Source organism: Pinus tabuliformis, chromosome 1_1 (assembly GCF_031772625.1).
Source record: "Pinus tabuliformis cultivar Carrire ecotype Pingquan chromosome 1_1, CPIR1, whole genome shotgun sequence".
NCBI lineage: Eukaryota > Viridiplantae > Streptophyta > Pinopsida > Pinales > Pinaceae > Pinus > Pinus tabuliformis.
The window spans coordinates 277066053-277089146 of NC_142297.1; the positions used below are offsets into that span (position 1 = coordinate 277066053).

At 39.6% G+C, this 23094-nt stretch overlaps 2 protein-coding genes across 2 annotated transcripts in view; both read left to right on the plus strand.

Annotated features, from left to right (window-relative positions):
* Nucleotides 1-15797, plus strand: part of LOC149212613 (uncharacterized) — a 125842-nt gene extending 110045 nt beyond the window's left edge. The window contains exons 4-5 of the mRNA XM_089388751.1: nt 15293-15442; nt 15741-15797. Of these exons, the coding sequence (XP_089244877.1) occupies nt 15293-15442; nt 15741-15797 (207 nt within the window). The remainder of the gene's footprint in view (nt 1-15292; nt 15443-15740) is intronic.
* Nucleotides 15716-19916, plus strand: LOC149212614 (filament-like plant protein 4). Its single transcript, XM_089391883.1, has 3 exons — nt 15716-18243; nt 18486-18549; nt 18753-19916. The coding sequence occupies exons 1-3, from the start codon at nt 15860-15862 to the stop codon at nt 19407-19409; spliced, it is 3105 nt and encodes a 1034-aa protein (XP_089248009.1). The 5' UTR covers nt 15716-15859; the 3' UTR covers nt 19410-19916.
* The last annotated feature ends 3178 nt before the right edge of the window (nt 19917-23094 follow it).

Here is a 23094-nt window from a genome sequence, read left to right on the forward strand (position 1 = left end):
TCTTTAGGTTGGTTCCTTTCCGACACAAGGAGGATATCCCTAAGGTAAACTAAGTCCAAACGGTGTGATGTTAATAATAATTAGTGAGTTTTGATTGGACCAAATGACATTTTTGGAATATCGTTGAAGTGATTCTCAAATTGAGTTACCAAGGATGGTTCCAACATAGGTTTCAAGTCTTGTTATGATATGCGAATTTGGGTTGCTTGACTTGTGCCAAATCTAAATTTTGGAGATGTCTTAGTGAATGAGTGTTTCAGATTATGGGTGAAAGTTAAGGAGTTAAGCAAGTAAATGATATAAACATGAAGTGATTGCTTCAAAACTTTGATTCTGCAAATAAAATGCATGAATGAGAAATGATGCAAAATGCAAATGTTTTTAACGATAAACATGAAATAGAAATTCCAGAATTAAATGCCTAACACTCGAGGCTGAAAAATGTTTCTAAGATGCAACTTTCAAAGCTTGAGCAATTCTGGAAATTTGATTTTCTAAAATGATTTAATCATTGGAAACAACAATTAAATTAAATCAGAAATAAATTGAGTGTCCATAATACTGAGTTTAGAATTTTGTTTTATTATGAAGTGAAAATGTGACTTTCTAGGCAAAAATTAAAATACAAGTGTTGAAACTAAATTTCTAAATGTCGAAAACAACTAAAACTGTTGGAAATGCAATCTGAGATTTAGGGTTAGAATTTCTAGCACACAAAAGTATGAGGGTAACGCAATCTGAGATTTAGGGTTAGAATTTCTAGCACACAAAAGTATGAGGGTAACTTATTTTATGGTCTAAGATTGAGGTCCCAGATCAAATAAGCTAGCTGGAAATCAAAATTTCTAAGCTAAGTGTTGGAATGCACAAAACTTGAAACATAAAACTAAAAGAGCACTTTTTAGCAATCTATATCTATAGTCTAGCCCAGCTTCAAATTAAAAATTGCAAATTCCTAGATTAAGCTATTGCTGAAAACAATAAATTATCTAATGTGCACAACAAATAGGAAGTAGATGTTTTATATAAAAGAGAATTTGTAAAATTTCCAGCAAGGTAACAAATCGAAATTTTAGAAAACAAGTGGATGAGAGAGCATGAAATTAGAGCCTACTTATCTATGGGCTAATGGGGTCACTTTTATCATAAGAAGGGCCAAACCTAGTCTATAATCAATGATCTAGGGGCTGCCCTAAACATGCTACAGAGACCCTGTATGGCTGAAAAGTTAAAGTTAGTACTATACAAGGAAATAATCCAAAATGTTACCAATTTCTAGATTAAACCAAGTAACTTTGTTTGTCAAAATATTGCTTACCTAGGCACTACTTTTTTATGTAACTAGACAAAATTAAACAAGAAGGATGAGAAAGAGTCACACCTAATTACTCACCACCATTGAAGTGAGATTTTTGCTTGATAACCTTGGTTTAATCCTTTAACTTGCATGTATAAGCTCCAATCACCAACAAATATTCACAAATAAAAAGCTTGACACACATGAAGAAGAAAAATACTCCAAAATGAGGCTCCAACAAGAAGAGAGATGTTATTTCTCACTAGACAACATCTATTACAAATGAGGAGAGTTTTAGGTTCAACCACCTTAAATAATATAATAATATCTTGGTGATCACTATTAACTTTCCTCTCAACCTAGCACCCGACACTTTATTAACCTAACAGATTACAAATCTACTAAATAAAGGCACGATTAAGTTCTTAACATTCAATGGAAGCAAAAATATAACAACCAATCTCATAAAATGACAGAAATAGATTATGCCCAATCAAATTAGTTCATCATTAACAATGATTTAGCACCTACTTGGGCTCCTGTCTTGGGATAATTGCCCAAATGAAGAAATTACATGTACAACAGCTAGATTTGATCCAACTGATTGAGCCCTCCTTGGTTGATATGGATCTCCTTGTTGTCCTCTTCCTCAGATCCAACACATGAGTGAAACTCCTTCTTCACCTTGTCACTGAGAGGCCCCTCTCTCAATCTTGTGTTACTATAGTATGTCTTTCCCATCTCCCTATCCTTGCTTTTATACCTTTACATTGAGCTAAATCCCTAACCCTACTCTCCAAAGTGATTGACGGTCAAGGTTAAATCTTGCTTCACTTGAGATCAACGGATGAGAGTAAAACATATTCATTAAAGTAATTCCTAAATTTATTTTAGCTCAATGAGCAAGCATAATAAAATGTGTTTTTTCCTAAGTTAGACTTAGGTTAAGTTACATTAGCAACTTGCTCACACTTGAGCAAGTGTTCTAAGGAGATTGTAGGCAACTTCTGGGTGCTTAGACACATAGGCTTGTGCAAAAGTACCTGCTCAAGCTACAAACATGAACAATCCCTAGTGAGGGAGGTACTTTCACCACACGGAACTAGCTTTGATCTTGGACCTGCATCTGCTGCCATGGCTGCTCCCTCTGAACTGGAAGACTTTCCTACCATCATCCCGAAAGACCTACTCCCTGTGAACTTGTTCTTAGAAGCCTCCTACTCCTAAACATCTTGTTAGGTACCAAGAGACTTTTTTGATAGATTGGGAGGAATTTGTTGATTGCTCCTCCCCTCCTGAGCCTGAAGGATGACTCCCTATGAGCTACTCAACCTTCAGAGCTGCTTGCTCCTTATTCTTTGTCATGACTTTGCTTGCTATTGTTGCTCAAATATGATGGCTCTTTAACCTATACATGTTTTTCTCTCTAACTCCAATGGCGTGGCCACTATTAAAGCTAGATTGCTTGGGTCTGATCAATGCTTGTTCTTCCTTGAATGCTACACCAAATCCCTTCTTCTTAATCATCCAGACTAAGAGAAAAATCCACTTGAGTTCTAGCATCCATATCACGTTTGTGCTCCTATGCTAAGTCCTTCTAACACTAGTGTGGGTCTATCTCGGTCGTTTGAGATACCCATGAACCTGATGCCAATGCCTTGACTAATACAGTCTCCCTCTCTCATTCTGAGGTTTGACCTCCACCAATATTGCTGGAAAATCTCTGTGGTATTATCCTTTGTACCTACTGGTGGCTACTACTAGCTCAATCGACCACTACTAGCTCATGCTAGGCATCGCAAATCCTTGCCCAATGACTTTACACAATGATTTTGCCGACGATCCCTTGTTGGCCACTGCATCCTACAATTACTTGACCATGCCCAACACGACATTATGCTTGCAATACGATCCTCTATGTTGTCTCCTTGTAGCACTTTTAGCATAGTTCTCTGCATCCATCCCTAGCTTCTTTGGCCAGGCTACTACGATTTGCTGCCACTTTGCCCTAGTGCTAAGTATCTCTGACCTTACTACGCACAAAGACACTTTCTCTGTATCAACAACACTCCACCTGCAACTAGGTCCCACTACGCAAAACCTTGTCTCGACTTCACTTCGCGGACTGATGTCTTTTGTAGCTGCGTCTCTAATCGATCTCTAGTTCGGCTACATTGCCAACAACTGGTTATCGCATCTAGGTCTGACTCCTTTTGGCCCCAAGCTATTTGTCGACTCTTTGCATGTTGTTTTAACCTGTGACACACCTTTGACATGTAGCACTTGACCGACCTCTTCCTTTCGACACCCAACACTACACTGCCTGACCTTCGCTTCATTGATCATGCCTCACTCACACAACTACCTTGTTACAGCGGTTCTTTGGCCGATAGTTTATTGTTGCGACGAAATTTCCATGCTTGTGGCTCCTTGCACAATGGTTGTGCGACACTCTCTCCCCGCTCACGTTGCACTACTGGCCATCTCCACCATGACCTTGTTGCGTTTTTCTTGTCACTTTTTCATGAGTTGCTAGTCGCCCTCCATGAATTGTCCTGGTTGGTAACTCCTCATGTGCCTCTACTTGACAAGTTGCGTCACCTATTTGTGTTTTCCATGGTTCTTGATATCAACTAGCAGCCTCCTTGACGCTACAAATCACGTTGTCTAAACTCTCCCTTGTTGGATTTGCCCGCATTCGTTGTCTGCTAGACTCCTTACACAACCACCCCTTGCTATTGCAATCGATTAATGCTACACTCAGTTTGCTCTCGTCGTGCTGTGGTTTGGTTTGACGACTTGGGGATTGGTTGGCGGTTGGCTTGTTGGCCACCAGAACCGCCAACCTCCCCTCCCCGTCCTCTCCCCCACCCCTTTTTTTTGAGAAGCTTTCACTTAACCCAAAAATTAATCTCTGCCCCCCTCCCCTTTTTTTCTTTCGCTGACTATGTTGTACATTGTACGGCCTGTGATCTTGGTCCCCTTTTAAAAAATTCGTCTTTGTATGATCATGGCCAAACCTGGCCTAACGATTCTATACAAACCTGGCTTCTGGTGCTTCGAAGATCAATTTTCAAAGATCTGGTTTTGATACCATGTTAATTTTCCTCTCAACCTAGCACCTGGCACTTTATTGACCTAACAGATTACGAATCTATTGAATGAAGGGATGTCTAAGTTCTTAACATTCAACAAAAGAAATAATATAACAACCAATCTCATAAAATGCGACAAATAGTTTTTTCCCAATCAAATCAATACGTCATTAACAATGATTTAGAACCTACTTTGGCTTTTGTCCTGGTATAATGGCCTAGTTGAGGAAATTACATGTACGACAACTGGATTTGATCCAGTTGGTCAAACCCTCCTTGGCTAATTTGGATCTCCTTGCTGTCCCTTTCCTTGGACTCGATACACACGAGTGAAAGTCCTTCACCATGTCACTGAGAGGTCCCTTTCTCAGTGTTGTGTTGTTGTAGTGTGTCTTTCCCATCTCCCTAGCCTTGCTTTTATAACTTTACATTCAGCTAAATCCCGAACCCTAATCTCCAAAGTGATTGACAATCGAGATTAAATCTTGCCTCACTTGAGATCAACAGTTGAGATTAAAGCATATTCATTAAAGTAATTTACCTTACTTTTCCTAATTTCCCTTTAGCTCAATGAGTGAACATAATAATATGTGCCTTTTCCTAAGTTAGACTTAGGGTAAACTACATTAGCAACGTGCTCACACTTGAGCAAGTGTTCTAAGGAGACTATGGGTGAATTTTGCATGCCTAGACGCATAGGCTTGTGTAAAAGTACCTTTCCAAGCTACAAACATCAACAATCACATTTAATGAGTCAAACATTTTAAAATAATATTACAAATTCTTGAATTAGTTATTAGATGATATTATAACCCTCTAATGTAAGAGTAAAAAACACTAGGGCATAGGCCTAGGAGAGAGATTCTCCAAATAATGGTAAAATGATGCTCAAGATAAGCATGCACTTGGAATTGGTGCCAAGAAGTCATAACTACCTAAATAGAAATAGTGGTCCTCAACAACTGCACCCTCCAAGAAAGGTCAAAAACCTTATGTTAAATTTGGCAACTAGGGCCAGACTCCACCTTGGAGTCTGGACAACTCATATGATGCAGCTGATATTTTTATTGGATTCCTCTCTTTGAGAGGTGTAGGATTGATCTAAAGATCATCTCATTCTGACATGTACAAATGGAATTATGAATTTATTTTGTTTATGGACAAATTGTCAAGGTCAGCCAGCAAACTAATGTAGGCTCAAAAGCCCAATAGTCACGTCTATTCATCCTCAACATTTGCATATAAATAGAAGGTGCCTTTGCCTCATTTGGATATCACTCAACTTCTCACACATCTCTCTCTCCTCCTATGATTGGGTACGGATTTCAGGACAACCTCTCTCCACATGTGCGAAGAAGAAGAAGATTGTTTTTTGCGTTGAACGAATTTCAGGGACAGTTTGACCAAGCTTTGACCATCATCATTGACTTTGTTTGACTGTGGATTTGTGGGATTCTTTCTATTTGGGCAGGATGCATTTTTGGGCACAAAAATCGAAGCAATCCATACTGTTTGACCAATGTTGATTGCAGAAGGGTTTGATGACAGCGTAGACTTGCGTTGACCAAGTTTGATGGAGTATTTTCGAACTGTTTTGGGCTGATTTGATTTGTTGTTGGAGGTTGAGTTGACTAAGTTTGACTGCGTTGTTTTGGAGGTCAAAATCTGCTCTGTTGACCATCGTTGACTTTCTGGTTAGGGCTTTCTGTGGTTGCTGTTTGATTGGATAGAATTCACTTTGATTGGGCAAGTGATTATTGCATATTGTACTCTCTCTCTTTGCTGAACTTTTGAAGAATAATAAGAAGAATTGATCAAAGGGTTTCCCCACATTGGGGTTTGTCCCTAGATATCTTGTGTCCTCTTGTCTTGGCTTGTCTTCTACTAGTTTATTTATGTTCTATCTGCATTTATTGTCATGTTAATGTGATTGTTTATCTGGAAATTGATATTGGGGTAATAAGAAAATTGAAGTAAATTGCTCTTATGTATAGAACATACCATTGTTATCTAAAATTAACATGGTATCAGAGCTGAGGTGAAGACAAAGCCCAAGCAAGAGTGCAAAGAGAAATCACTAAGAAGAGTAATCACTGATATTTGTTGGACAAGAATCAATGGCCTCCACATCCTACTTCAAATTTGATGACAAGCTTCATGATAAGTGTGATTATCATGCATGGAAGATGTCTCTTGATTTGACTTTAGAAAAGCAAGATGTTATGGACTATGTGCAGGAAAGATTTATGAACCTCCTTCTAATGCACCGACTGTTGTTAAGACAAAGTACAAGAAGGGTGAAGTCATCAGGGATTCTATTCATAAGCATTTAGTTGCTTACATCTCTGATTTGAACACTTCAAAGGAGATATATGACAGGTTGGTTGGCATGTTCAAAGCTAGCAATGCATACCAAGTTCTCTTTCTCAAAAACAAGCTGAAGGATATGAAGAAGGGAAGAGGTGAAGACATTCAATCCTACTTCATGAGGATTACTAAGATAAAAAATGATCTTCTTTCGATTGGAGAAGTTATTGTTGATAAGAAGCTCACTCTCATTGCCCTTGGAGGACTCCCTCGTGAATGGTACGTGTTTAACACTACGATTCTTAACGAAAGAATTCCATGTTTTGAAGAATCGCTGACTAGATGTTCTCAAGAAGAAACAAGGATGATGGAACTAGATATGCCTTCAAATAGGAATGATCCTACTGCATTCTCTGCTCATGCTTAAAAGAACAATGCAGGTTCAAAGAAGCAATGTCAAGGAAGGCCAGGTTTTAAAAATGGAAGGAAGGAAAGATGCTTCATTTGCAACAAGTTTGGCCACTATGCTAGGGAGTGTCCTAATAGAAGGGATACACCTCATGATGATGATAACCACAACAACAACAATTTCAGGGGCAACAACAATCAAAGGAATGGCAGATTCAACAACAGAGGAAAAAGGAATGCTCCCGCTCCTCATCAAGGAAATGGTTGCCCTCCCAAGAGATCAAGAAACACCAGGTATGATGAATCTAATGTTGTTGATAACAAGCAAAAAGAATTTTATCTTATATCCTCCCTCTCTACTGCCTCTCCTTCGGAGACCTTGGGAAATTGGTTGATTGATAGTGGTGCCTCAAGGCACTTCACTGGGTATAAGGAAGCTCTTTCAAATCTGATTGAAAAGGATTCAAATTTGGAAATTATCTTTGGAGACAATGCCACTTATCCCATGAAGGGAGTTGGGAATATTACTCTTCAATTGAATCAAGGTAACACCATTCATCTACAAGAAGTACTATATGTACCCAATCTAAAGAAGAACCCGGTATCTATCTTGGCGATGGAGGACATAGGATTCAAGATAGCATTCATCGATTGAAACGTATGTGTGTGGAATAAAAAATTCAAAGATGCATTTACACTTGGATTTAGGGTTGATGGGCTATATGAAGTTGGAGGAAGTCCATTGGGAGCTATGTCTTGCGACACATCACTTCAATCCGAATTATGGCACCGGAGGTTTGCCTATCTACATTATAAGGCTCTACCCAATGTGAGGAAGATGGTGACAGGCATGCCGGAATTTAAAGTAGAACATGAAGGTGTTTGTTAGCGGTGTGCCAAAGGAAAGCATACAAGGGGACCATTCCCCTCAAGTGATAGCAAAACTACCGACATATTGCAATTGGTTCATTCTGATCTATTTGGTATGATGCCCGTGAACTCTTTGGGAGGATATTTATATTATGCCATCTTTATGGATGATTTCTCTTGCAAGACTTGGATATATTTCTTGAAGAAGAAGGATGAAGTATTCTCATGGTTCCGTTCTTTCAAAGCCTTGGTAAAAAATCAAACAGGGAAGAAGATCAAAATATTGAGGACCGATAATGGAACCGAATATGAATCAAATGAGTTCAATAACTATTGTAGAGAAGTTGGCATTAAGAGGGAGACTACTACTGGATATACTCCCAAGAAAAATGGTGTTGCTGAAAGGAAGAACCGTTCTATCGTAGAAGCCACTCGTGCCATGCTTCATGATCAAAGCCTTCCGAAGTTCTTATGGGTTGAAGCTGCAAACACTGCCGTGTATGTTCAAAATAGATGCCCTCATCAAGCGTTGGACTCCAAAACTCCCGAAGAAGTTTTCACCAGTAAGAAACCTGATGTTTCTCAATTTAGAATTTTTGGTAGCCCTGTATATTTTCATGTGCCGAAAGAAAAGAGAAGCAAATTGAATGCTTCTGGGAAGAAAGGAACATTTGTGGGCTACAGTGAAACTTCTAAGGCATATAGAATCTATGTGCTTAGTCAAAGAGAAGTGGAGATAAGTCATGATGTCACCTTTGATGAGGATGTTGCCCTTGGGAAGATTAGTAACCTTCCTATTCCAAGGAAGGACAAAGAAGCAGATTCAGGAAAGCAGGGAGAACCGTAGGATGAGCTGATGCCTGATGCTGAAGGACCAATGGATCCCATTGATCCACCTCCTCATGAGCCCTCCTCAAAAAGGAGATCCTCATGGCTTAGGCAAACTCTCGAAGATGCCGAGAGACATGTTGCACCTAGGGGGACATTTCATGAAAGTAAGAAGCTGAATAGGTACCAAGGGTACTTAACTGCAATGAGCAACATTGTTCAATCTGAGCCTTGCACATTCGAAGAAGCTGTAAAGCACAAAGTTTGGAAGGATGCTATGAACGAAGAGTATGAGTCGATTATGAAGAATGATGTTTGGGAACTTTTGAAGAATAATAAGAAGAATTGATCAAAGGGTTTCCCCATATTGGGGATTGTCCCTGGCTGGCGACATATCTTGTGTCCTCTTGTCTTGGATTGTCCCTGCCTGGTGCCATATCTTGTATCCTCTTTATGTTCTATTTGCATTTACTGTCATGTTAATGTGATTGCTTATCTGGAAATTGATATTGGGCTAATAAGAATATTGAAGTAAATTGCTCTTAAGCATAGAACATACCATAGTTATCTAAAATTAACACCTTACCACAATGAAATGTCTCTAAATAAAAAGTAGTTAGCCAAGGGAGGCGTACCACTCTCAAATCGCAAGTGACTAGGTACATGGGATAGAATAATAATATCCATGTGATGACTACTCTATCCAAATCTAGAAATGTGTGAAGAATCTCCTTAAAATAGTAAGTGCGTTCAAGTACCAAGTCAAATATCCTCTTCAAGGCTAAACCAAGAGGTGAAAAAACCAATTCAATGCTAAGAGCTGACTATCTAGTGGAGCAGACAACCTGAAATAGAATACATAGAAGATATGAAAATAAAAAATGATTTAATAAGTTGGAAGTGGACATGAAAGGGAGGGTTCATGCATAGCTATCCCTCAAGGGATGTGTGTACACAACAAACTCCTCATTTTGTGTGCAAAAGGAAGTAAATGGCTCATCCAAGTGGCACGTGTGAGCATGAACAAGGCTGTCATAACCACAACGAACTTATGAGGGAAACCACTTTTGTCAAAAGTTATTTTTTCAAGTGAATTGCTTCAACATGTGTGCCAAAGAGGAGCACTACCCTAAAGTTTTGTTCCTTGTGCACACCAAGTTATATTCTCTTGTTTTTTTCTTTTTTTAATATTGAAACTTAGGGATTAAGACCTTGACTAAGGTTTATAACCTACCAATAAAATAGACCAATAAGGTAGCACTTTAGCCTTAGGATTGTGTCTAATTAATTGACAGTAAAAGTATTCCAAATCACTCTAGCATGTTTACACTTGGAAAAATGAGTTTTATTGAAATATGCCAAATGAGAGTTAAGTTATGAAGGAAAACTATATGAAAATGGCGGAATATGGTTCATGTGTCCTCTATGAGTGGGTGAATGATGGAATATGATTGTGATATGAAAATTGTCTAGGCAAAATGGAAATGTGATGATAGAATGGGTGGTACCTAGGCTAAATGATGGATGGGTGATGAATGATAACATGCATCTAAGGTTTAAACACACCACTAGGAAGTACACTGCCAAACTAGAGGACACCACAACTAGGAAAGGCTTGAACCCACCATGAAACAACCATGAGAAAATAATTAGTCACACATCTAGACTCCTGCACTCTATGCTCAACATGGTTTTGCAATTGCAGTAATATTTCTATTGGTTAATTAGTTAGTTCTTCTTTCTGTTTTTAGTACGCTAGTGATAGGAGTTGCTTTCATACTCCCAGTGTGTATTTACGCAGGCTTCTTTTCCATTGACCAACTATGTGACCATTAGTTGGAATTTTATAGAATTATCTTATCTTATTTTTATTAAGAAATCGATTGTGAGTGAAAATTGCCCTAATGAAGTTGCACTAAGATCAAAAGTCTAGTGAAGGTGTCCAAAAGGCATTTGTAGAGAGACATTATATTAATAAATCATATTGTTGGCATTACATGTGGATGGTTAAACTAACAGATATGCCAATGATATATTTACCAATATCTAGTGTTCGCTGAACATGATCCAGTTGGCCATCCAGGGCTGTCCAGAAAACGGTTTTGATATTAACAATTTTCAGGTCATGATTTTCTGGTGCATTTTTGGGAGCAGTTACAACTTACACCCAAAGACTGGCAACCTGACTCACTATGCTAATTTTGTTTCCAGCTAGCCAAAGCAGAGAATCAAGTGAAAAGTTATGTTCTGTTCAAGTATCCATTTTTTTTTCTTGGTAGAGCCAAAATGGAGAATCGAGTGAAAAGTTATAATCCAGGCAAGGCTCCCCCTTTTTCCAGACAGCTCAGATTTGTCTAGCTCAGTGTTTTTGCTCAGCCATAATCATGTGAGGCTTAGGGTTATTGCATTTTGATTTTTTTGCTTCTAGGTTTTATCGGCATCATTATAAAATTAGCTTCAACCTCTTGTTATAGGCTTTTTGCAATTGAGTGTAGCTGTCACATGTCTTCTCAGAGATAAGCTACCACCAGTCTGGCCATTTTGCATTGCTATGTATACTGCAATGTTTTTCACTATTTGATTCATTAATAGAAGTTGGTTTTCAATGTAATACTCTTCTTTCAATACTTAATTGGTATTCTCTTTGCAGTATTGCATGTTCTACTCTCCTCCTTCGCTCCCTTAAAGATTTTTGGGGGACCATCCTTTCCTGGCGCTCACCTACCCCAGTCGACCTTGATCCTGCCTCAATGTTCTCTCACACCTCCCAACTGTATGACATTCCTGGGCAGCCTCTGATTCAGGTTACTTCCCCCCCACCTCCTGCCACCTTTTCTTTGACAAAGATATCAGAGAGGCAATATGGACAATGAATAGCAGCAGGGCAGCAGACGAAGAAGGTTTCTAGGCAGAATTCTTCAAGCATGGACTTCGCCCCCTAGTAGGATATCTGGTGGACCTCTTCAACCAGGTGGTTCGAGATGGATTTCCGGATGGTTGGTCACACCACATTATCTACCCGATCCACAAGTCAGGGCCTACTTCCGACCCCAACAACTACAGGACAATCATGGTTGGGCACACATTCTCCAAGCTATATGCTACAGCACTCCGCAAGACACTCTCCCATTTCCTTGAGCAGAGACAACTCAGGGCCAAGGGCCAAGCAAGATTCTGCCCGGACCACCAGACAATCGACCACATCCTTACTCTTCGTGCGGTGATCGAGGAGGCTAGGCATCGATCCTCTAAAGTGTATTGCTGCTTTGTAGACTTCCAGAAGGGCTTTGACTCAGTCCCAAGGGAAGATATTTTCTAGAGGCTAAGAGAGGTTGGCATTTCTTCGACTCTCTTGACAGCTATCATGCGCCTCTATGAGGCCATCCTTGGCCGTCTCCACACAGTCGAAGGAATGACGGATTTCATCCGAAGCACCATTGGATTCAAGCAAGGATGCCCCCTTTCTCCTACTTTATTCGGGATCTATATCAATGAGCTTAAGTCCTTCCTCAGGGAACATATCCAGGATACAGATGGGTGTCTTCTTCACTAGGTCCTGATTTCCATCCTCCTCTTTGCAGATGATATTGCCCTTATTGCCTCCTCCCAAGAAGGCCTTCAAAGACAGTTGGATGTTCTCGCAGCTTTTTGTGACTGGAGGCATCTAACTGTGAACTTGGGTAAAACCAAAGTGATTGTCTTCAATGGATTCAAGAAAACCTCGGACTTCCACTTCCTATTTAAAGGAGAAGAGATCGAGATTGTTCTCTCAGGGCCTCACTTCAGCCTGCGGCCAACCCTTCAGCTCCGGATCAACAAATTGTATGGCTCCCTAGCCCTTCTGGAGAGGCAGTGTTTCCAGCACCTTTTCCAGGACATCTTGTCCAAAATGAGCATCACAGACACTTTGATTTGCCCCACAGTGCTTTATGGCTCAAAGATTTGGGGTCCCTCTCTCCTAGAGTCAGATTGGGCCTCAGCGGAGCGGGTCCAGGCCCTCCTTTTGCGCCGTTTCATTAGGTGCAAGCAGATAGTTCCTCAGCACATCATTCTAGCAGAGTTCGGGGCTCAACCTTTCCACCTAGAGGTGATATTCAGGTTAGTGTCGCTCCTGCACAGGCTCCGAGGCCTGGCAGACACGAGGAAGGGTTGTGACAGATACCCATATTTAGCATATTGCTCCTCGGAGAACATCGCCCGTATGCAGACAGGTCGATCCAAATGTTGGTACACTGGTGTGACAGAGCTTCTGGAGGCTTCAGGAATCCAGATTGACCATCTCCCTTATTTTCGGTACTCTCTGAATGCTCCAGGCCACCTCCTCCCCAATCAGCAAGAGCTGAATAAAATCATTAAGGAGGATATTTATAGACGATACATTTAGATTACATGGACCAATCCTCCCAATGGGTTGCGTCCAAAAATGGCCTTCTATGTGGAGCATTGCCTGGAAATCAGGGATGGACTCATCATCAAACCCCAGTACACGTTCCAACATTGGATGCATGCCCTTAGAATCCCCCTCCTGCAGTTCAGAGTTGGGTCTCATAGACTCCAGGTGGAGACAGATCACCGCATCGATAGGGCAAATAGGATTTGCCAACTCTGTCACTTACAGGAGATAGAGACAGAGACACACTTCATCTTCAGATGCCCTGCTTACTACGAGATTCGAGGTTGTTTCCATTGTCTCTTCAAGTCTTCTCATACTTTGACCAACTTCCTCAGATATGTTGATCCGAGATGCCTTGGACTTTATCTCTAGGAGGCCTTCAGATTTCGGGCCCGTTTTCTTCAGCCCCCCACCAGATCGGACACCACGCAGAAGATCACAGACTTCTTTAGGGTGCTACCTTCAGTGCGGGGCACCAAAAGAACCATTTACCGACCCACAGACACTGAGACTAGATCAGTGCGGTCCCGGGGGGGCTGACCCACCAAACTGCACTAGCACTCCAGGATTGGATCCACCCCTAGGAGGTGCCCTAGAACCTCCAGGCGATAGCAGCGATAGCCTAGTATGCCCACAAGACAGCAGACTTTGACATGCTTCTCTCATTTTTTTTTTTCTCGACCTCGGATGTTAGGAGTAGGATTTGGATAGGAGACCCCTGCCTTTTCTTCTCCTTCTTCTTCTTCTCCTTCTCTGCTCCATCGCAGTGCTTTGTTTCGAGGCCAAGAGCTTCTAGCTTCTACATTTACATTTACTTAGATTGTAGATGTATTTTCTGCTTTTTAAAAAGAAATGTTAAAGGGGACCGTTTGGTCCACCGGCTTGGCATGATGTAATCATTGTAACCGACAGTCCCGTTGACCTCTTATGGTCATTTGTTGGACATTAATAAAATTATCTTATCTTATCTTATTTCATTCTCAAGCCAATCTGGATTAGAATGAGACTTAAAGTGAATGCTAATATCATAACTTCATCATATCTAGTATTCATTTCAAGAACACTTCTGAAAAACATTAACAGCTCCTGATTGTTCTCAGTGTATGCTCTGTAAAAGAAAAATAGCAGGAACCCATTATAAAACTTATTACCATAATTTTTGTGCTGGAACTTCTAACCTGAGCATGTAGCATGAACTTAGCCCACACAGAGTTTAGGCAGAATATGAAATGCATCATCAATAACCCAATCAGAGCATATATGAAACTGGTAACAGCAGGGTGGATGGAGAAAGAAAATGACACAGATGATATTGATGTCTACAGGTGATCCAGTGTCTTCAAAATTAAAATAGCCGATGTCACCCTGACAGGTAGTACTTAAGAATATGACATATCATATCTTATGAGGCAAGCTGTTAATATTTAATTATAATTTCTCATCTTATCAAAACTCACACAAATAATTATTTTTTCATCTTATCAAAAGATTCATGGATTATGTGTCAACATATTCATACCTGTATATCCATATGCTGGACAAAAACAAAGGGGAAAAATGTTGCAAACGTTGGCCTAAACCATTTTGATTTTGTTAGCTGAATTTGCTTTATGCTTCTGGGGAGTGCACTTCTGCAGGACTTATGACAGATTCACTTCCTAGTCTCATTGACCTATCCCTTGGTCATTCCTTGGACATCAATAAAATTATCTTATCTTATCTATGATCTCTTGAATGTGAAAGGCCAGCAGTGTACAGGTCAAAACATTCAGAAGGAAAACAATTGATTTGGCATCTATATATATTATAGATATGCCATTTCCTAGCTGCATTGTTTACAAAATTTGGAAAAAGTTGCCATTCAACTTTTAAGTGATGGCCATGGTTCTGGAAAGGGGCCTCTAGCAGGTTCCATATTTGAGAAAGTGCCAAATCATTAACTTCCTAATAAAGTCACCGATCATACTAATACTTTTACTTCTGAATATACTTGACATTAATTCTTATGATAAGTGTGTTTGATGCATCTTATTTAATTTGTTCAAACTTTGAAGTTTGACTACCTTTACTGAATTCTTTTACTTGGTTGAGCAGGGCATCTCCAAGGCACAGGATGCCTCCAGGGCTCTTATGGAATATGCTCATATGTATGAGGAGGCAATGACAAAGTTGCAAGAATCAGAGGATAAAGTAAAGAGTTTGAATGAAAAGCTTTCTGCAGCTCTCTCAGAGAACTCATGTCAGGTAGCATTTATTTAAGTGTTATTTGTTCCATTTAAACATCAAGATTTGTGGTTCAAAAGTTTGATATGATTTTCTCTTGAAAATTGACCCATACTAGATTGCATTTTCAACTTATCAGCCTGTTAACAATCACTGCTCTTAGACTCACTTGAATTTTCTTTTCCTTTGGGGATGCATATGTTAGTATACAGCCTTATTTACTACTAGTTCTGTAAGAGATTTCTAGGTTATTAACCTGCTCTTTACCTATTATTTGTGGTCATGCTTGGAAATTGATTGAACAGTGTTTCCTGGGCAGGTTGGGAGCAGACAGGGGCTGAAGCACGGGCTTCAAAACAACAGGCTGAGTCTCTGAAGCAGCAAAAAGTTGTACTTGAAGACAGAGTAGCCCATTTGGATGGTGCTCTCAAAGAGTGCATGAGACAACTTCGGCATGTAAGAGAGGAGCAAGAGCACAAACTTCATGAAACTATTGTCAACAAAACTAGAGAATGGGAGAAAATCAGATTTGAATTTGAGGCCAAAATAGTGGCTTTAGAACAACAGCTTCTTCAGGCAGGAGCAGAGAATACTGCAATATCCAGATCATTACAGGAACGTACAAAAACTGTGGGAGAATTAAATGAAGCTAGAGCTCAAGCCCAGGCTGAGGTTAAAGTGCTCCAAGTAAATATTGAATCATATGAACATGATATGTCATCCTTGAAATATGAACTTCATGTTCTCAGCAAGGAACTTGAGATTCGCAATGAGGAAAAAAATATTAGTATGAAAAGTGCAGATGCAGCTAATAAGCAGCATTTAGAAGCTGTTAAAAAGATTGCAAAGTTAGAAGCAGAGTGTCAAAGACTTCGGAGTCTAGTTCGGAAAAAATTGCCAGGACCTGCTGCATTGGCTCAAATGAAGATGGAAGTTGAGACCCTAGGGAAAGAAATGGGAGAAGGCCGGAGAAGGAGGTCACCTGCCAAAGGCCGTGGTTCATTTGTTTCTCATTCGTTTGATTCTGGATATGATTCTCAAGATCAAGGTCAAAAAGAATCTGAATATCTAACAGAACGCCTATTGGCCATGGAGGAAGAAACAAAAATGCTAAAAGAGGCCTTGGCAAAGCGAAATGGCGAGCTTCAAGCTTCAAGAACATTGTGTGCTAGAACAGCAAGTAAACTCTCAAGTCTCGAGAAACAACTGGAAGTTTTAAATAATGATCAGAAACAGAGAAAACCTGCCCTTGAGCTGCACATTGAAGGACCGAGGAGTCAAACTGCAAGTAACCCACCTAGCTTAACCTCGATGTCTGAAGATGGGAATGATGATGAGGTAAGCTGTGCAGAGTCATGGGCCTCAGCTCTGATTTCAGAGCTATCTCAAATTAAGAAGGAAAAGGATTTAGGAAGAAGTGACAAGACTCTGGAGTCAGAAAAAGTGGATTTGATGGATGACTTTGCAGAGATGGAGAGGTTGGCCTCTCTCCCTTCACCGAAAATGGATCAGACAACTGGAAAATTGGACGTCTCAAGTGAGAAAATCATTGTAGGAGGTGAAGATAAGACCTCTTTGGAAGAGACTATTGCAAAAAGGGATTCAGAACTTCAGTCTGCCAATCAACTATGTTCAGATCTATCCAAAAAGCTAGCTTCTGTGGAAGAGGAGCTGACTGCCTTGCAATCTAAAAATGATGCCAATGAGAATGCTTTAGCTAGTCTTCAGGCAAGGCTAGATACCATCTTTGAGGTGCATGTTGAGGGTGGTGACGCACATAAAGTGATGGAAGTTGTTAAGCGTGCTATGACACAGGCAGGTGGCGTTCTCACTGGCTCTGACTCTTGTACTAAGCAGCTGCTAAAAAATCCTTTGCCCTCTCACGATCTTGATAATCAAGATGCTTCTCAGTTTACCAAAAGATCGATAGAAGAAGAGGAAGATATATCTCTCTCCGATGCTAAATTTCAAATTGATGTTGCTGATCCTAAGCTGGAAAGTCTTGTTTCTGGAGTTGTTACTCTTCTAGAATATATGGTAAAAAAAGCTCAAAGTTCCCAGAAGCTCCCAGCCTCAAAAGTGCTTGATTTCAATACCAGTGTTGAGGCATTTACAAAATCTCTAAATCAACTTTTGCATGGCAAAGTGGAGATCATACAGCTTATTACGGAGATATCTTCTTTATTGACCCATCTTTCTGAAATTTGTGCTCCTGCTTTTGGGGAATATGAAGCTCAGGATGAAGCAAATGGAGATTCCAGTATAATACCTGACATTGATAAATCTATTTATTTCGAAAATGGGGATCTCAAACCTAGCCAACTGGAACAAAATATAACTTCTAGTGCACCTTCTTTATTATTGTATAATAGTGTTCCCAATGCGGATGGTGAGCTTAGTGTCATTCAAGCGGAAAAAACTGCTTTAGAGTCTGAGGTGAAGGCTGGATTGGCTAGACATGCAATTCTAGAAGAGGAGCTTACACAGGTGAAGACTGAGAAAGATAACTTAATAAATGAATTGATGGCATCCAAAGAGGAGCTAAAACAAACGAAAGATAAACTTGCTGAAATGGAGGAGATGCTGGCAAAGATACGAGAACAACTAACCTCTACTCAGGAGTCAAACCTTCTTGCAGAAAATCAGTTGGAAGCCATGACTTCGGTCAAAGCAGAGTTGGAGTCACAGTTGAAGGCAACAGAAATTGAGAGGAACCATTTGTGTGAAACGGTGAAGGCTTTGGAGTCAGAACTTCAAGAGGAGCACAAACATTATGATGATGCCGAAGCAAAGTTCCAGGATCTGCAGGAACAGCTGCAAAGGTTAGTGCAAATGCTGCAACCATGGCTATGCATGGTACTCTGGTTATCATTTGATCTGAAATACAATCTTGATTGTGTCAATCAATTGAACTTGTCGGGCTATTCAACTATTTGTCTCGTGAAAAAAGAAACTATGTAGTAGTTTGAAAGCGGAAACTATGTCTAATAAAGCTTAAGCAGTGTGGTTTGAGTGTCAAACCTTGAGGTTAATTTTACAATTATATTCTGTTATTGGAATGCAGGAAGGATGAAGAGTTGGCGTGTTCCCATTCCTCGGTTCCAGATAATGATTTAAAGACAAGACAGGTATTAACATTTTATGAGTTGTCTAACTCTGTGAATCTTCCAATTTCAGCGTGGATTAATAGCTGCATTTCAACTGTGCTAGAGTTTTTTTTCATATACTAACCTTTTATTGTAATAGAGGATGCTATTTTCTTCGCTGATGCTTTAAAAGTTTGTCTTAAAAATAAGGGTCAATATTGCTCATGAATAGTTTATTTTTGCAGCAAAGGGAGATAGCTGCCGCTGCAGAGAAGATTGCCGAGTGCCAACAAACAATACTTATTCTAGGGAGACAGTTGAAAGCACTGTCTTCTCCGAAGGGCTCCATGGATTGGTCATATGATATAGAAAATGGACAATCAAGCTCAGGTGCTTCTCCTTTTGTAGGGCAAGAATCATTTTCCCAAAACAGCAAGCATTCCGGGCATCATGTATTGGATGCTTCTGATTGCTTGTGTCAGAGCAGTGAAGGTAATGGAAGATTTGAACAGTGTCCTGCCTCCAACAGCCAATGTGCCCCAGGGGCATCTGAACCTGATATGTCAGGCACTGGAAATCACAGACAGAAATCTAACCAATTATCTGGCAGGACTGTTCCCGATTCATATCAAAATAATGAACCTTTCTCACCCGTGCATGCAGATTATAGTGAAGGCCACTTGACAATACCTAGCTCTTCTGATACGGAAGCAAGTCCACCAACCGAGTATCCTGTAAAGCCCACACATCAAAGAAATAGGATTCCTCGCTCCTTAGCAGGGAATGCTCTATCTAAGTCATTAAATACAGGTGAGGGAAAATCATCATCTTCCTCATCTGAAAAGCATGGGAGTGGGTTTAGTAGGTTCTTCTCCAGGACAAAGAGCAGTAGTAGCCAATAGACCAAGAAGCAAGGGCAAGTGTGTAGTGAGTATTGATTGGTAAACTGCATATGAGCTTTTCTATTCTTTTCTATTCTGGGTTTGGAATATGGCCTTAGAATACTTAAAAGCCACTATATACAAGACAATGAGTTCTAAATGATGTCAATATTTCTATACCCAGATGGTCTCGATCTCAAGCACAGCACATTTGTAGATTCCAAGGGGTGACCTCGTTTGTTTGTTTGCCGATTTTTTGTGCTGAATTGGTATTAGACATACCCCAGCTATGCTGGAATTTGTAAATGTTGAATTGTGGTGGCATAGCACACTGGTCATCATAATTCATTACTTTGCTGGAATTTGTAAATGTTGAGTTGTGGTGGCATAGCACACTGGTCATCATAATTCATTACTTTGCTGGAATTTGTAAATGTCGAGTTGTGGTGGCATAGCACACTAGCCATCATAATTCATTACTTTGTATCAGTTGAAATTCATCAGATTAAAGATAACCAAGTTAATAGATCTCTTGAGGATGTAGAATTCAATGATACTGACTGGAAAGTTTACATATTCCATACTGACGTGCATTACTTCTTGATACCTTCCATGGTAACTCTGTTTCTTTGGAGCAATGTGATAAAGATCTGCCTTTTTGTTTTGAGCTGGTAACGGTCAGAGCTCAAACATATCTCCATGCTTTATTAGGCATCCATGTTCTCGCTGTGGCTTGGGAGGTACACTCCAGTTTCAGAAAAAGAAAATAGCCCAATTCCATGCACGCATATACATGAATTTTATGACATTAGGAGGATCCCAGTTAGTGGTATTTACATCCCTCTGGGTTCCAACCAGGAATGAAAAATTTTGGTTAACCATTCATCTAATCGAGAATGGAAACGCATTACGGATGAAACAACAGACAGTTGTAGAAACAGACAAACATGCAGCAAGTTTTAGCTATTATAAGAAAGCAGGCTAACTCATGCTGAGGATTTTTTCACTTAGTTCACACAGCCATTTGTTAATAACTTCCATAAAACATATGAATCTAACCAATTACATCCTCATTAAATAATAAGCCGCTGGTTTTGAATAAAGTGCCTCTAGTATATAATGTTTGAACCATCTTGGAGTCATATAGAGCTTGTAATCTGTGAAGTTTGGCAAGAAGATGAAAATGATTTCGCTTGATTGCACAAGAAACAAAACTGCATCTGAAAATGAGAAAGTTCATTAGATTTAAATTAATGTAATTTATCTACTAGCTTGTAGAAATTGCTCTTAACAATTTTTATGCTCGTAAAATACATAATTCGAGAGTAGAATGTATTTCCCTGGTTTTATGAATCTTTCAAAATACTCTGTGGTCTAAATTGTGAACGTGTCAAAGTTGGTTATGGACACAGATTGTAGCAGAAGTATGACATTTGTTTACCAGCAATTGTGACCTTTCTTTCCGTCTGGTCAGAGCTTTATTCCCCAAGCAGCATGGGCTTGGTGTTGTTAGTTAGGCATGCATGGAATATGATGCAAACATTTTGAAGAGAAAGGAAGGTGAAAAACAGAAGCAGATTGATGATATGTATCGCTAGAAAAATAAGACTTAAAAGCATTCTTTTAATTGTTTTTGGTCTAATCTGAAGAATGTTATTTTTTAGGGCTATATTGTTCTTTGCTATAGATAATTGCAATTTTAAACTTTTTCAACATTTTAATATTACATTCACCCCATAACATCATATCATCATTAGCAATTATGTAGAGAGAAAAATAACATCAACAATGCAACAGAACAATTAGGAACAATAGAAGAAAAGCATACAGAATAGAGACACTAGGATTTAGGTCAGAGACTAGGGCAGAACCCCACAAGGGTGGAAATCCAACCAGATTCTTTTTCTGAGATATTCATCAAAAGTTTAGCTGGGATACAAAGTACAATAAGTAACATCCAATACATTAGGCCTCTTGGGCCAATCCATAATCATACTAGATCCTCTTGAGATGATAGCTGACAAGTATACAAAGGCCTTCATATTGCTGTCATAAGTAGCATGTGTATCCGTGGCCATAGTCATAAGAGCATAACACTCAACTGTCATTGACATCTGACATGCACACAAATTACTGTTACCACTGCCATCAAGAGTACTTTAGAGCTATTGTTATCACTGTCATCTAGATTATTGTTGTTACTGTCATATTAAGGTCACCATTATAGTCATACATCAAAATCATTGTTATGCAACAGAGTCATTGTCATGTAGATCTCATATCAAAGGCACTATCATGAGGATCATTGTCACAGTCATACACAAAATCACTGTTATGCAACAAGGTCACTGTCATGTAGATCTCTATATCACATATCAAAGGCGTCGTCATGAAGATCACAATCATACATAATTAGGTCATTGTCATAGAACAAAGTCACTGTCATGTTAAGACCACTGTTATATCAAAGATCATTGCCATACAAAGGTCACTGCTATGCCAAGTTCACTGCCATATCAAAGGTTATACATCATTAGGTCAACCATATTGTCATCACAAGTATCATTGCCAACATATAATATAACCAAAGCAAGCCACAAAGAATGAGTGTGAGCAATAAAGAAACTATTGCGAGTCACAGGGAATGCTATACAATTTTGTCCACAGAGAATACCATATGATCTTGTTATGAAGCCACAAACATATGCTATACAATCTTGTCCACAAAGAATACCATATGATCTTGTCCACATAGAATACCATACAGACTTATGCCATACAATCTTTGTCCACAAAGAATGCCATATGAATCTCAGAGATACAATGCGAATCTCAAAGAGATGCGAGGCACTGTGAATGGTGCAAGCTACAAATATACTACACGAGCCACAGAGAAACTGATGCGAGCCACTGTGGAGACAATGCGAGCTAATGTGAGATAAAGCGAGCCATTGGAGTATAGTGCATTGTCCAGAAATAACAATGCGAGCCACAAAAGATTACCAACCACTGGGTATTGCGAGTCACAGAGATACTATTGCGAGCCATAGAGAAAAACGAGCCACAAGAATTAGTGTGAGCTGCCTCAAAACCATATGAAATCTTCCACATAAATACGAGTTCAATTGTTCCAAATGGAGGAAGATTGATGCCTATTTATAGTTGTTGCCACCTATGAAGGGTCACGTCCCTTGGGCAAGCCGACATGAGATGTTGAGAGGCTGACTTGAACTTGTGCCACAATAAATTCAAATAAATCATTGTTTGCCACATAATAACTTGACTTGAGATCTTTGATGGATTGTCTAGAAGATTTCTTGCCCAAATAAATTTGTCACCTCAAAGAGGAGTGCGAAAACCACATTAAAATTAATATTTTCCTTTAACCAATTTGAATTCTTCCTTGGGGCAAGTTGGGTTTATATGGAGAAATTCGTCCCATATATGCCCCAATTTTCAACACTCCCTCTCAGTTAGGGAGGAATTTCCATCTGCATCATAAGTCTCATCTCGTGTCATAAAAGAAGAATAATCCACAACCGACGGTAGGGGAGATCGATTCACTACAAGGGTAAATATTCTCCAAACCCTACTGGTCTCCAGGTCAAGTTCCATGACCTTCATCTCAGCTAAACAATGATGTCTCAATCTAAATAAGAAGAATCATCTTAAGGGAGATCGATTTACCACTAAGGTAAAGATCTTC

Coding starts and splice junctions, on each gene's coding strand:
- LOC149212614 (XM_089391883.1), top strand. CDS start 15,860: ATGAGACAACTTCGGCATGTAAGAGAGGAGCAAGAGCACAAACTTCAT. Junction 18,244..18,485: donor CTGCAGGAACAGCTGCAAAG/GTTAGTGCAAAT, acceptor ATTGGAATGCAG/GAAGGATGAAGAGTTGGCGT. Junction 18,550..18,752: donor ATGATTTAAAGACAAGACAG/GTATTAACATTT, acceptor TTATTTTTGCAG/CAAAGGGAGATAGCTGCCGC.